General features: G+C 38.8%; 2 protein-coding genes across 6 annotated transcripts; both read left to right on the top strand.

Annotated features, from left to right (window-relative positions):
- The first annotated feature begins 1,235 nt into the window (after window positions 1-1,235).
- Window positions 1,236-8,663, top strand: bco1 (beta-carotene oxygenase 1). 5 transcript variants are annotated; one of them, XM_014175230.2, is made up of 12 exons: window positions 1,236-1,649; window positions 1,802-1,866; window positions 3,606-3,734; window positions 3,955-4,084; window positions 4,269-4,416; window positions 4,506-4,674; window positions 6,721-6,941; window positions 7,041-7,292; window positions 7,392-7,497; window positions 7,638-7,732; window positions 7,832-7,943; window positions 8,097-8,663. In XM_014175230.2, coding segments are annotated over exons 1-12 (1,584 nt in total). In that variant the 5' UTR covers window positions 1,236-1,647; the 3' UTR covers window positions 8,252-8,663.
- Window positions 8,664-8,796: 133 nt separating this feature from the next.
- LOC106587189 (bolA-like protein 3) lies at window positions 8,797-12,986 on the top strand. Its single transcript, XM_014175285.2, has 4 exons — window positions 8,797-8,922; window positions 9,140-9,266; window positions 11,822-11,910; window positions 12,178-12,986. The coding sequence occupies exons 1-4, from the start codon at window positions 8,887-8,889 to the stop codon at window positions 12,241-12,243; spliced, it is 318 nt and encodes a 105-aa protein (XP_014030760.2). The 5' UTR covers window positions 8,797-8,886; the 3' UTR covers window positions 12,244-12,986.
- Window positions 12,987-13,784: the final 798 nt, after the last annotated feature.

Raw genomic sequence — 13,784 nt, 5'->3', positions numbered from 1 at the left:
TTCCCTAGATAACAGCATCTCAGAAGATTGTCAGCCTACCCAGCTAACGGTATATGATGTGAGATTCGGATTGCCTCCCTTAGGCATCCCTCTCCCCTGGTATTACTACCATGCTATAAGCTAGCTAGCTAGCCAGTTTACTAACTCAACCTAGCTGCCACTGTGTGTCATCAGCTAGCTTACCAACTCCACATAGCTGCCACTGTGTGTGGTCAGCTTGGCTTACCAAACAACGGCTATTCGTGCGTGTTTTGCATAAATAAGCCTACGTTTAAACATTTTACCTCTCCTTCTCCAGCCCTGTGGTCATAGCTAGGCTCATCCGAAATTATTTTTGCAGGAATTCCACTCTGTATGTAGGCTTGTTATAGCAATTTACATTTCACAACTCCATCACAGAGAGGTTTTATCCATATTAATAAAAGAGACAAAACAAAATATTGATTAAGTCTGGGCTATAACCTGTCCTGAGCGGAATGGTCATAACTATCTATTGCCTATTCTTATTGCCAAATCGGTTTTTCCTATCAGCCACTGCACATGCTTCTTCAACTATTTTGGTTAAAATGTATTTAGAGGCTATATTTAAAGGCCTGTGAGCTAGAGTCTCCTGTTAAGGGGAGCCCTATAATAAAAACAGTTATAAAACACAAATAGAGTTCTACAATTATTTTAAATTCATATTAACCCCTCCTACAGAATATGCTTTGGCAAGATTTTGAGTGATGAAATAAATATCAAAATATTCAATAAAAAAATATTTTGAGTAGCATTGACTCCAGTGGTCATACATAATTAATAGACTCACCAAACATTTATTATTATATGTTTCTTTATTCTTGGTAGATACAACTGGTTATGATTGCAAATAGAGCTCAGAGAATGGGATGGTGCAATATTGAATTAGTCATACATTGATAAGGTGCAAGCATGGGGATGTCCACGTCACCCAGAGATATCCCCATGCTGTAGAGATACACCTAGCGGACTGAAACTTCACTGTTGTTGGCATAATAGAGCTAGTGCTATCTAGATTTGCCCTGGCAAACAAATCTATTACATTAACTACCTATATGTGAAGTTAACTCAACTGAGGAGTAATAGAGAATGGAGACTTTTAACTTGAAAACGTGCAGCATACCTCTTTCCGGTTTCCCTGACTTCAGTTTTTTATAGTGCGTTATGCTTGTTAGTGTGGTGTTATGCTTGTTAGGGTGGCCTTTTGGTGTCATTTTTTTTTGCGTTCGTGAGATGAAACTGCCAAAACTCTAAAAGTTATTGTTGTAGGTCAGAATTGCAACCAAAGATTTGTTTAAGATTAAAATGTTAGTTGGTAATCGTAACATGGTGTTTGTTCACGTTTACTTTTCTTGTGATCCTAATGGTATGTACGTTAAACCTTTTTAGCGGGTATCTCGCTCCATATGTGAACTCCTAATGACCGATCAGGAACATACACAATATAGTCAGTCAGTAGACAAGATAAGAGAAAGATGATATGCTATAGTTTAGTGTATCTCAGTTGGCAGAGCATTGTGAGTTCGATTACCACGGCGGGGCAGTACGAAAAAAAAGTATGAAAATGTATGCACTCACTACTTTAAGTCGCTCCGGATAAGAGCGTCTGCTAAATGACTCAAATGTCACATGTAAGTGTGTCTTGCGCTTATGTTAGGCTACTACTTGGACACTCAGAAATGGGAGTGGTTTATTTTGTCTAATATATAAACGACCACCTTTTTCGTCTCTCATAACTTCTAAGGAAGGTAACGCATGAATATTTGTCTTTCATCTCAATAAGGATGGCCTACGACTACGCTAAAAACAGAGAAGAAAGACCTGATCCAGTGAAGGCAGACCTCAAAGGTATGTAACCTGATGAGATGGTTATGGAAACTTTGGATAATTTTCATTATCAACATAACATGCGCAGCAATATTCACAGGTATAACTAGGGCAGTAGCAGTGTGTGTAGGTAAAATCACAAGGGAAGCCAGGGGGAAAAAAATGCATATTACAATTTTGGGGTTGTGATAATTGCATTGTTTTCTCTTATCCTGTTCATATGCCTTGCCACCGTGATATATATATATATATATATATATATATATATATATATATATATATATATATGCCTAAGCTCGAGACAATAAGAAGACGCAGTGGCAGAATAAATTCAACCATAACTTTGTTTCATCACAAAACCAGAGGAAACATCTGTGTGGTGGAGTCCACAAAGCATATTGCATGTAACAAACAGTTACATGACCTACAGCATGGTCAATTAAACCAATGTTTCTGAGATTTTCAGACAACTGAACAACTATTGATTTAGAACACCTGAGAGTTACCTCAAGTCCCAAAGAAAACAGGAGCTGCTTCCACTATTCCAACACCATTTCAACTTCAAAATGGCAACATCATCAACTCGCCTGTGCTTAGTCTAATACAGTGACAACTAAAAGATTCCAAAAACAATGTAAGGGCTGCAAAATGAGCAGCGACACTCCTCTCTGGGTGTAAGCTCTGTGGATTTGGAAACTAGTGGCACTCCTGAGTAGAAGGGCCTCCCTTTTACTGCGACATAATGTACAGAGAATTATGTACGGTGCAGTATGTCCAATATGAAATCTGATTGGATTTAAGCTGATAGGCCACTCTGTAGCACATTCCTGCAGTCAAATGACCTAGTGGCCTCATGGGTTGAATGTTAATAATATTTTTCATCATTAATAAACATGATTTCAAAAAAGCCGCCGAAAATCCGGTTTTTCCATGTCAAATGATTTTGTTATATTTCAGTCTTCTGTGAAAGTGTAATATTGGGATGCAAACACATTTTTTTTGACATTTCAACTCTATCTGGCATGGTACAGGTGTCTTTTCAAAAAATAAATAAGAATTAAGCCCATAACCATGTGTGTGAGGCGTATACTTCTGTTTCAAAGTAGATTTGTTTAAGACTACCTCTGTGTGACCTTGACCTAGCCCACTGCAGCAAAAGGTTTTAAGGGGTGCAGAATGAGCAGTGACGCTCCTTGGTTGTAAACTCTGTGGATTTCGAAACTAGTGGTGCTCCTGAGTAGAAGCCCCCCCCCTTTTACTACGACAGAATGTACAGGAAGTTGTGCAGTACTGCATGTCCAATATGAAAATTTACTGAACATCGTGCAATACGAATAGGCTAATTAACTATGGGATTTAAGTGTTTTCTAAAGTTTATTATAATAATATTGTTATTATTAATAGTATCATTATGAATGTTATTTGTATTACTGTTACATAACTACCTAGTAATTATTTGAATGCAATAATGTCAATGCTATAATATTACTTGTGCTGTAAAGGTGATTAACTTTATACATTTCTTCATATTGTTAAACAAAATTGTAAGTCTGCTAACATTTCCCCATATACTGTTATGAATTTTGACCATTTGTATTATTTTTCACCATCTTAATTGCACGACTTTTATTTTGAAGGAAAATTGCAGAGGATACGGCCTTATTCTTGCTGTATCTTACATATTCTTGCTGGCAGAATGGACACGCTGTCATAGACCCCTCCCATGCTGTTTTGTAAAACTAAACTATTGTTTTATGTAGGCAACCTTCCAAGCTGGCTGCAAGGCACATTGTTGCGCAATGGGCCAGGCATATTCTCAGTGGGGGATACCACATACAACCACTGGTTCGATGGGATGGCCCTGATGCACAGCTTTACATTCAAAGATGGTAAAATGACTGGAAGTGTTTCTCTTTTTAGTGATATAGAAACTCAAACAAGATGATCTAATGATAAGTCCAATTGGCAAGCTTTTGGGCTTTTTGGTGCTATGGGCTCCATGGGTTGTGCAAGTAAAAACAATTCCCACATTTAGCAATTAAACTCACAATAGAAGTAAATCATCAGGTGTGTGTATATATATGTGTATATATTTATTATTTTCCTCAGGTGAGGTAATCTACAGAAGCAGATATTTACGTGGCGACACATACAAAGACAACATGGCAGCCAAAAGAATTGTTGTGTCTGAAATGGGGACAATGGCCTACCCGGACCCTGGCAAAAACGTCATATCTAGGTAGTACATTACAGATGGTTCATTTTGGCACAATTAAAAAGGCAAGATGTGGAAACCAATTATGTTCTGGCATGCTGTAGCAAAAGATCAGGCATGATAGTGCATCTGATCTGACTGTTGATGATTTTATTTTATTTATCCCTATGAATTTGCCTGTTGCTGATCAAATTATCTTTGTCTCCAGGGTGATCACCTTTCTTAACCACACGGTCCCAGACTTCACTGACAACTGTGGCAACAATTTCATTCGATATGGGAAGGATTATTATGCAACCTCTGAAACCAACTACATCCGCAAAGTAGATCCTGTGACTCTGGAGACTCAGGACAAGGTAACTTAAAGTTAATACTGGCGTTGCTATCTTGATGACCATACACATGAACACACCTGTTTCATAAGCCTATCTTGTTTTCTCACTAGGTTGACTACATGAAATACCTTGCTGTGAACCTGGTGACATCCCATCCACATTACGATAAAGACGGAACAGCCTACAACATTGGGACTTCAATAGCAGAGAAGGGAAAGACCAAATACACCTTATTCAAGGTTCCAGACACTACTGCCGGAGGTACACCTCCAGTCAAAAGTTTGGACACCTACTCATTCAAGGGTTTTTCTTTATTTTTACTATTTTCTACATTGTAAAATAATAGTGAAGACATCAAACTTTGAAATAACACATATGGAATCATGTAGTAAGCAAAAAAGTGTAGAACACATCAAAACATATTTAAGATTCTTCAAAGTAGCCACCCTTTGTGCAAAGATGTCATCAAGGCAATTTTGGCATTCTCTCAAGCAGCTTCATGAGGAATGCTTTTCAATAATATTGAAGGAGTTCCCACAAATGCTGAGCACTTGTTGGCTGCTTTTCCTTCACTCTGCGGTCCAACTCATTCCAAACCTTTTCAATTGGGTTGAGGGTGGGTGATTGTAGAGGCCAGGTCATCTGATGCAGCACCATCACTCTCCTTGGTCAAATAGTCCTTACACAGCCTGAAGGTGTGTTTTGGGTCATTGTCCTGTTGAAAAACAAATGATAGTCCCACTAATCGCAAACCAGATGGGATGGCGTATCCCTGCAGAATGCTGTGGTAGCCATGCCGGTTAAGTGTGCCTTGAACTCTAAATAAATCACTGACCGTGTCATCAGCAAAGCACCGGCACAACATCACACCTCCTCCTCCATGCTTCACGGTGGGAACCACACATGCAGAGATCATCCGTTCACCTACTCTGCGTCTCGCAAAGACATGGCGGTTGGAACCAAAAATCTCAAATTTAGACTCATCAGACCAAAGGACAGATTTCCACCGGTCTAATGTCCATTACTCGTGTTTCTTGGCCCAAGCAAGTCTCTTCGTTTTATTGGTGTTCTTTAGTAGTGGTTTCTTTGCAGCAATTCAACCATGAAGGCCTGATTCACGCAGTCTTTCCTGAACAGTTGATGTTGAGATGTCTGTTACGTTACTTGAACACTGTGAAGCATTTATTTGGGCTGCAATTTCTGAGGCTGGTAACTCTCTAATGAACTTATCCTCTGCAACCAAGGTAACTCTGGGTCTTCCTTTCCTGTGGCGGTCCTCATGAGAGCCAGTTTCATCACAGCGCTTGATGGTTTTTACGACTGCACTTGAAGAAACGTACAAAATTCTTAATGTTCCTAATTGACAGACCTTCATGTCTTCAAGTAGTGATGGACTGTCGTTTCTTTGCTTATTTGATCTTTTCTTGCCATAATATGGACTTGGTCTTTTACCAAATAGGGCTATCTTCTGTATACCACCCCAAAAAACATTAAGAAGGAAAGAAATCCCACAAATTAACTTACAAGGCACACCTGTTATTGAAATGCATTCCAGGTGACTACCTCATGAAACTGGATGAGAGAATGCCAAGAGTGTGCAAAGCTGTCATCAAGGCAAAGGGTGACTACTTTGAAGAATCTCAAATATAAAATAGATTTTGATTTGTGTAACACTTCTTTTTTTGGTTAGTACATGATTCCATATGTTATTTCATAGTTTTGATGTCTTCACTATTATTCTACAATGTAGAAAATGGTCAAAATAAAGAAAAACCCTTGAATGAGTAGGTGTGTCCAAACTTTTGACTGGTACTGTATATCTTCAAAAATATCACCTTGTCTGTCTTCATGTTCGAGTTAGTTAATTCCTAGTTACAGGGCCAGTCCCTGTGAGGTTGTTTCTGCCTTGGACTTGATCACTGTCTACACCTCTGTTGTCAGGTCTCAAACAGACACCAATTAAAAGGAAATGGAGAAAGCCAGCAGAGACTTCAGCCCCCCAGGAGTTAAACTTTAGACCACTGACCTTTGACCTTGTAAACTCTGACCTTCACTGGTATCTGATGAAAATGCATCGTCTTACATAGCAGTGGTCAAGACCTTTTTTAAATTGTTGAAGTCATGTTTTAACACATTTGAGCAATAACCTTGTATTTTACAATAATCTCAAACATTTAGCAGAACCATTTACCCATCACATTTCTGGGTTTTGTCTTATTACTTTACACCATGGAGAGAAGTATCCTGACCCTGAAGTAGATAGTTTTCACAAAACATTACAAATAGCTGTAAATGGTTGTTAATTCTCAGTTTATGTTTAATCAGATAAGGCCAATGCTTCTCCAGCCTTGAAGAACCTTGAGGTGATCTGCACAGTGCCCTGTCGCTCCCTCCTGAGTCCCAGCTACTACCACAGCTTCGGCATGACTGACAACTACTTCATCTTCATTGAGCAGCCATTCAAACTGGACATCCTCAAGATGGCCACAGCATACATGAGAGGGGTCAACTGGGCTAGTTGTCTGAAGTTTTGCCCTGAGGAAAATGTAAGTGTTATAAGACTAATTTTCTTTGGCAATGAATTTAATGAGTCCAATGTAAGTGCAAGTACATTGTTTAACACTTTGTGTTTTCAACTTTGACAGACCCTGATTCACCTGATCGATAGAAAGACAGGCAAAGAAGTGGGCATAAAGTACTACACAGAGGCAATGATAGTGTACCATCACGTGAACGCCTTTGAAGAGGATGGTCATGTCATCTTTGATGTTATCGCCTATGAAGATCCCAGCTTATACAACATGTTCTACCTAAACGTGTTAAAAGAACAATCAAAGGCCTCAGCAATGTCTGTACCAAAGTGCAAAAGATTTGCCCTTCCTGTACAGAATGACAAGGTAATGGTTTGCAACTGATTACCATCTTAACCTTTAAACGTTGCCCTCAACTAATGAGTAGTCAACTGTTTTCTATAATGTTGTGAACTGTTTCTGAAGGGGATTGATGTTGGAGATGATATGGTGAAACTCCAATACACAACAGCCAGCGCTGTGAAAGAGAAAGAGGGTAAACTACTCTGCCAGCCAGAGGTGCTTTGTGACGGTAAGACCAAAACTTGTATTGCTCAATGTTCTGTTCAATTCTTGTGCCTTATAGACACTCAAAATACATATCATCCCAACATTTTCTTTCACAATATACTCGTGTTGATTTTGTTGTTCAATCCCAAAATGTATCTACAGGTGTGGAACTACCCAGGATCAATTATGACTTCAACGGCAAGAAGTACAGATTTGTCTACATGACCTGTGTTGCAATGTCAGCAGTGGCAACTAAGGTAAAAGTCCCTGTGATTTAATTTAGGCCTTTGTGAACATAACTGCATGTGTTGCTTATGTAATATGTTGTTAACTATATACCGAGCTTTAATAAATAGATCATGAAGTTGGACACTGAGACAAAGGAGAGGACTGAATGGAGAGAGGAGAACTGCTGGCCATCAGAGCCCGTGTTCATTCCAAGACCCAATGGAGAAGGAGAGGATGATGGTGAGATTGCTTTACATGGTCCTCAAATCTTAAATATATGAAAGCTTATGTTTTGATTAGAATGGCCAGACATTCACAATGTATGCTGAATAAAGTTATAATTTCAATGAAAGTCTGTCCATCATATTCAAACAAAATGTCTACTATGTCCAGGTGTGGTCTTGACAACAGTCATCAACTCCAATCCAGGGGAATCTGGCTTCATCTTGGTGCTGGATGCAAAGTCTTTCAAGGAGGTAGCTCGAGCACATGTGAATGCAGAGCTTCACATGGACATGCATGGATACTTCATCCCAATGGAAAATTAGTCTGACAAAGCAATTATTTTTCCAAGAGTAGCCTACTACCCTTCACAAAGAAATAGACACTATGGGAAACAATAGGGATAGTATTAGATACTTTAAATACCAAAGTGCCTTGTAAATGTTGTCTAAACAATGTCCCAGTGCTAATATTGCTACATTTTGCACAACACATGTGAGCAGTTATATATGGACTAATTCCAGTGTAGTCTTGAATTTGTCTGCATCGCAAAGGAACCCATTATGGATGTCCTCAAAATCATCTACCGTTAAATATTTTTAAGAAAATGTTTTAGTGTTTTGCTACCTATTTAAAACACACCAATCACATAATTAGGTATTTTATTCATGTTTTTATGTATTTTTGTCCTGTATAGCATTGTCAAGGAAAATCCTTATAATAAAAATGATTGTACCATTTGTTGTTATTTAATTAGGCCTAATAAAGAGTGATGGTTGTCTCCGGTCCATGAGAGGGCGCCAGTTACCCCACACGTCATATTGTGGAGACGACTATCAACATTGTTGACATCGAGGGGCGGTTCTTATTATAACCTCTTTGCGAGGGTCATGACTTTTTATAAACGTGTGGTGGATTACTGTTCATTATTGTTTTATCTCCATTAAAGTACTTGTTCACGATGCTCTCTATTTTAAAATATCTTCTAAAAAATCAAGTAAATCAATTTCATCCATTTGAATGCATAACGTTAGACTAGACTAGCTACATTTGAAGGTTGAGTGCGAATATTTTGTGCTCAATCAAATCAGACAGCAAGTGACTGACGATTTGACGTGAGCTAGTTAAGTGAGCTAGCTAACGTCACATGGCATTTCATATGTATTGTGAGTTAGCAAACGTTCGCTAACTGTCTTTGAAAACATTTGTTTTAGGCTGTTTTAGTTTCTAGACAGTTGCAGAGGACTCTGTCTTCTCAGACCGATGGAGAGACCCGAATTGCACATATTCTCAAAGAGAAGTTTCCATCGGCCACGTCTCTAAAAGTTGTGGACATATCAGGTAAATAGACCTCGAAACATGGGTGTGGAAAGGGGTCCTGATCTAGCTACATCATTATGCATAATGAAATGTATGTTACTACGACGCTGAATTTGTTGGTGTCTTACTGGTATTCAGTGGACTCACACTCGCGTGGTCATCCTTCCATATTAGGTCTCGTTTACTCGACTATTGGAACGAAATGCGAGAAGTTTGGGGTTCCTAGGATAGTGCATTCTTCTTGTGTGGATTATTGGCGGTTGGCATCCAGTAATAATAGTGCATTACCGCAACGACCTGTACTTTATTTACTCTCTCACATGTTGGAGTTCCAGATGCATAGATGCACTCATAAGTTCAAGAAAATACTAAATGGAAAAACAACCAAAAACCCAGCCCAAACTGCATGTACTACCATACCCAGCACTATCTGGGCAGCAACACCACCTCTTCCAACATCTTCTGTAGATCCTTTGCAGAAATATCTAGAATATCCAGAAAATGTTCAGCTGCTCTACACAACAATTCCAATTTTATCTGACCAGCTTTCTACTTGTGCAGCACAATTGACAACCACAGCGACGAAGGTCAGAAACCTGGACTTTGATCCACACATTTCACTGGGAACATTTACTATTTGTCCTCCCTCTGAGCAGGCAACATGGCCCTGAGCCCTACCTCCTGATTCATCCTTCTCACTGCTTCTGCTTATGTAACACCCTGTCCCACCTGTATCTGTTTCACCTTTACCAGGCACTCTGTAGCCCTGGCCTCATGACTGCCTCCACAATTACTACACTTTCCGGGCTCATCCTTCAAACATTTCTCCACTACGTGGAAACCTCCACACCTTGTACATTTAGGTTGCCCCATCCTACACACTGATGCTACATGACCACATTTCTGGCAGTGGAAACACTGCAGAACAGCTGGCATGAATGCTCTAACCGGATAGCTCAATATATCTCAACCAGATCAAACGTACCTCCAAATCAATGCATAGCAAAACTGACAGGCTCCTCCTCCAATCCATCTTGATTACAGCTAAGCCACATGGCCTCACACACCATGAACCTTCCTCTTTAGCTGCTCAACCTCTACACTTAGAGGCACTGCTATTACGCCTTTGAGTGGAGCCCTGCTCCGTAAACTAAAGCATATTATTTATCGTTCTCCCAGTTGGGCCATGCACAATGCTCAGTCCCTCTGCGAGGTGGATATGAATCCTATCCTAATGAATAAACTAATCTCTATCTTAGCATACTGCATACATATTTCCCTATCCTACTCTCCACCCACCTTGAGACCTCAAACGGGTCTGCCAAAACCCCATGATTGACTTTTTCTAAGAACCAAATTCCTATCACCATAGAATCCTCATAGACAATCCGCTTATTTCCATTCCCCAGATCTGCTTCCTTTCCATTCTTCAAAGGCACAGCAGTCACCTGATCTTTCTTCTCTGACTCCTCTCTTCCATTTTTATCTATCTCATCTTAACTCTCTTCACTTCCCTCACTCCATATCTCTCCCTCCATGATCACTATTACCGGAGAAAAAAAGGTTTTCAGCTTCATCTCTTCATTTATTTGTGCGAGGGCTAGTAAGTCTACGCTCGGCTAGTGCTCGGCCTAGGCAGGGTGTCATGCACCCATTATTTTAGAGGGGTTATGAAGTACGAGAGGATGGAGGGGGAAGTGGGAGAATTTTTCAAATACCCGAAACAGCTTTTTTTCTGAAATCTAGAGGCATAAACATCATGCCTAATTCTATGTTTTAAAAAAACGTTTATTTTTCTGGATAGGTTATCTAAGCATACCTTTTTACCTGTTCACTTTTAATGAGGGTGTCATTCTGACTATTGTATATCACATATCAATATACTGCACTAATATGCCTAGGATATGACATACAAATTACAACACAGTACATGGGATCATAACACACATCAGTACAGGCACATATCATGGCATCATAATTAATTCACAACTATAATGATATCATAAGGTGCCAGATTACATTTAAACCAAGTATTTTTCTGCATATCGAAGCATACCTCTTGAGCTGTCTGTATCCTCCTGCCTGGTGGTTATTTTTGTTATGCTTCTCTGCATCTCTGGTAAAATCTGGGTAAAATCTTGAAAGGAATGCAAGTCTTATTCAGTACATTTAGTAATTTAGTAATTACTTGCTTTTCTAAAATTTACCAAATTGCCAGCAGACATGCCAGCTAAGATAGTTAGACAAGTTACGCTAGTTATGAGGTTGGGAGATTGGGAACCTATCTAGCAGGCTAGCTAAAGCAAACTTCATAAAGTGGCTAGAATTACAGAGAAGAAACAAAACATTTTAGTTGTATTTATTCATCAAAAATAAATCAATAGGCTGCATAGCTTAATCAAATGCATTTATAAACTTACCTCTTGCGAGTCCTGCCCATCTCCAGCAGCTAAAATCAAATCAAAAATAGGACAAATCTGAGGGGGCACGTGACCTTGTTCCCCCTATGGGCATGACGCCTCTGATTCCTTGGTGCGCTCATGACAATTGTGTGTCATTATGTTTTCTGTTCTCAGGTGGCTGTGGTGCCATGTATGAAGTCCACATAGAATCCAATGAATTTAAAGGGAAAAGAACTGTTCAACAACACCAACTAGTCAACCAGGTAACCTATTGAGATACATTCTGGAGAGATCAATTAGTTTGCACCATTGTATTGAAGCGTATAGGCTATATAGCTGTATATAGCTGCTTTGGTTGATATTGTTTTGTACCGATCGGATGTGTGGGGGGAGAGATAAAGCAACAACAAATAGTCAAGTCTTATATCAAACCTTTCAGGTGAAATTATTAACCTGTATTACATTTTATTCCATATGCAAAACTGTTGCAAAAACAGCACAGCTGAAAACTGCTAAGTTGTCATCCACAGGCACTCAAGGAGGAGATCCAAGGAATGCATGGACTACAAATATTCACAGATGTTCCTCGAGAGTAGGACCAAGCCCTTTCACAAATTGTAGGTCTTTGAACATACACCCCTCAAACGGAATGCTCATATGCTGATTACATTTTGATTTGAGGATGAACACCCCAACATCTCAGATTAATTGCTGATGTGTCTATGACAGTAACAAAGGAAACAGTTTGTCCTGTTATTTCCTGACAGTATTGTCAGAAATAATCTGTAGAATTTATGGTAGGGACACATTTTACAATGTCAATTGTGTAATAAATGTAACTCTAAAACCATCATATTTTTATTTAACACAGTTAAATTATTGATGAGATTGATAATGAGATTATTCGAATGCTGCCTTTACAGAAGACATTGACCTAAAAAGCTATGATACGCACAAAATAACACTGTCAGGATTCATTTGTATATTGCCAAGTCAATTACCCCCCTAACCAATTGAGTTGGCCTATAGTGTTTTTAACCATTGTAAAGATAGAATGCAAATACATTGTAGTGAACAGTCAGAAAACCTCATAATAAGACGACTAGCTATGCAACTATTCTTGTACATTTAATCTGTAATTGAAAATCCTTCCTATATTTTGTGTTTTTGTTTAGTGTAGTAGTTGTTTGTTTAAGTCATGAGACACAGTCATGAGACAGGTTTTCATTCCGTTTCCAGTATTTATGTTCTGTTATTCCTCCTTGTTAACCATAAATGTAGAAATAACAGTTGCTGTCAAAGTAGATGCACTTCAATAAATAGTATGTGATTAAAAGGACAAAAACTTCTACTGTGAAATTCACCATTAGGTGGGACCCCCTAGCTATTTCCCCAATATTTTTGTGGGTTAGTACTTCAAGTGAGAATACATTTTACTACATGGTAGCCTACTTGAGATGTACATTTGTTGCTCGCTTATTCATAAACAGGTTATGATTGGATTATAGACATGAAAACTATTGCCAGGAAATGGACATGAATAATTTTGATATTCCCCAAATACTGACATACAGTGTCATGTAGCCTATGTTGTTGTAGTAGTCAATCAGTGTTAGGTCCATGTTTTGATACTCACAAATATTAGAATTTACGTGCCTGGAAGAAGAAGTTTGTGAATAACCCTGTCTGATTTGTAGGCACAATAGTGGAATTTGCGGTTCATCTTCAAAATAATGGGGAATCATGCCATATCTGGACAGAATAATCCTAAACAATGTTGGAATATTGTTACATAATTTAAAATGAAATACAATAATTAATTAATTTTGACAATAAACAGAAAAATCTGTTGAAATCCAACTGCATTGTCTTACGTTAGATAATGCGTAAATTCTGCCTGCACTGATCGGTTGAGAGACGACCTTTGCATAGGAGTGATGCCATCTGACGTAAGACCATGATCCCACTGTGGATGTATTAGACTACATAATTGCACTGGGGGAAATACATACAGTACCAGTCAAAAGACTGGACACACCTACTCATTCAAGGGTTTTTCTTTATTTTTACTATTTTCTACATTGTTGTAGTAAGCAAAAAAAGTGTTAAACAAATGAAAATATATTATGCATTTGAG

This window comes from Salmo salar, chromosome ssa26 (assembly GCF_905237065.1).
Source record: "Salmo salar chromosome ssa26, Ssal_v3.1, whole genome shotgun sequence".
NCBI lineage: Eukaryota > Metazoa > Chordata > Actinopteri > Salmoniformes > Salmonidae > Salmo > Salmo salar.
The sequence above is the reverse complement of the archived record's forward strand: the minus strand, read 5'-3'. Positions and strand labels throughout refer to the sequence as shown.

What these genes read in the sequence shown, in the direction of transcription:
- bco1 (XM_014175230.2), top strand. An exon ending in AGGTACACCTCCAGTCAAAA is followed by an intron (nt 4,675 to 6,720) that starts GTTTGGACACCT and finishes ATGTTTAATCAG; the next exon opens with ATAAGGCCAATGCTTCTCCA. An exon ending in AGTTTTGCCCTGAGGAAAAT is followed by an intron (nt 6,942 to 7,040) that starts GTAAGTGTTATA and finishes CAACTTTGACAG; the next exon opens with ACCCTGATTCACCTGATCGA.
- LOC106587189 (XM_014175285.2), top strand. Translation starts at nt 8,887, where the DNA reads ATGCTCTCTATTTTAAAATATCTTCTAAAAAATCAA. An exon ending in AATATCTTCTAAAAAATCAA is followed by an intron (nt 8,923 to 9,139) that starts GTAAATCAATTT and finishes CATTTGTTTTAG; the next exon opens with GCTGTTTTAGTTTCTAGACA. An exon ending in AAAAGTTGTGGACATATCAG is followed by an intron (nt 9,267 to 11,821) that starts GTAAATAGACCT and finishes TTCTGTTCTCAG; the next exon opens with GTGGCTGTGGTGCCATGTAT.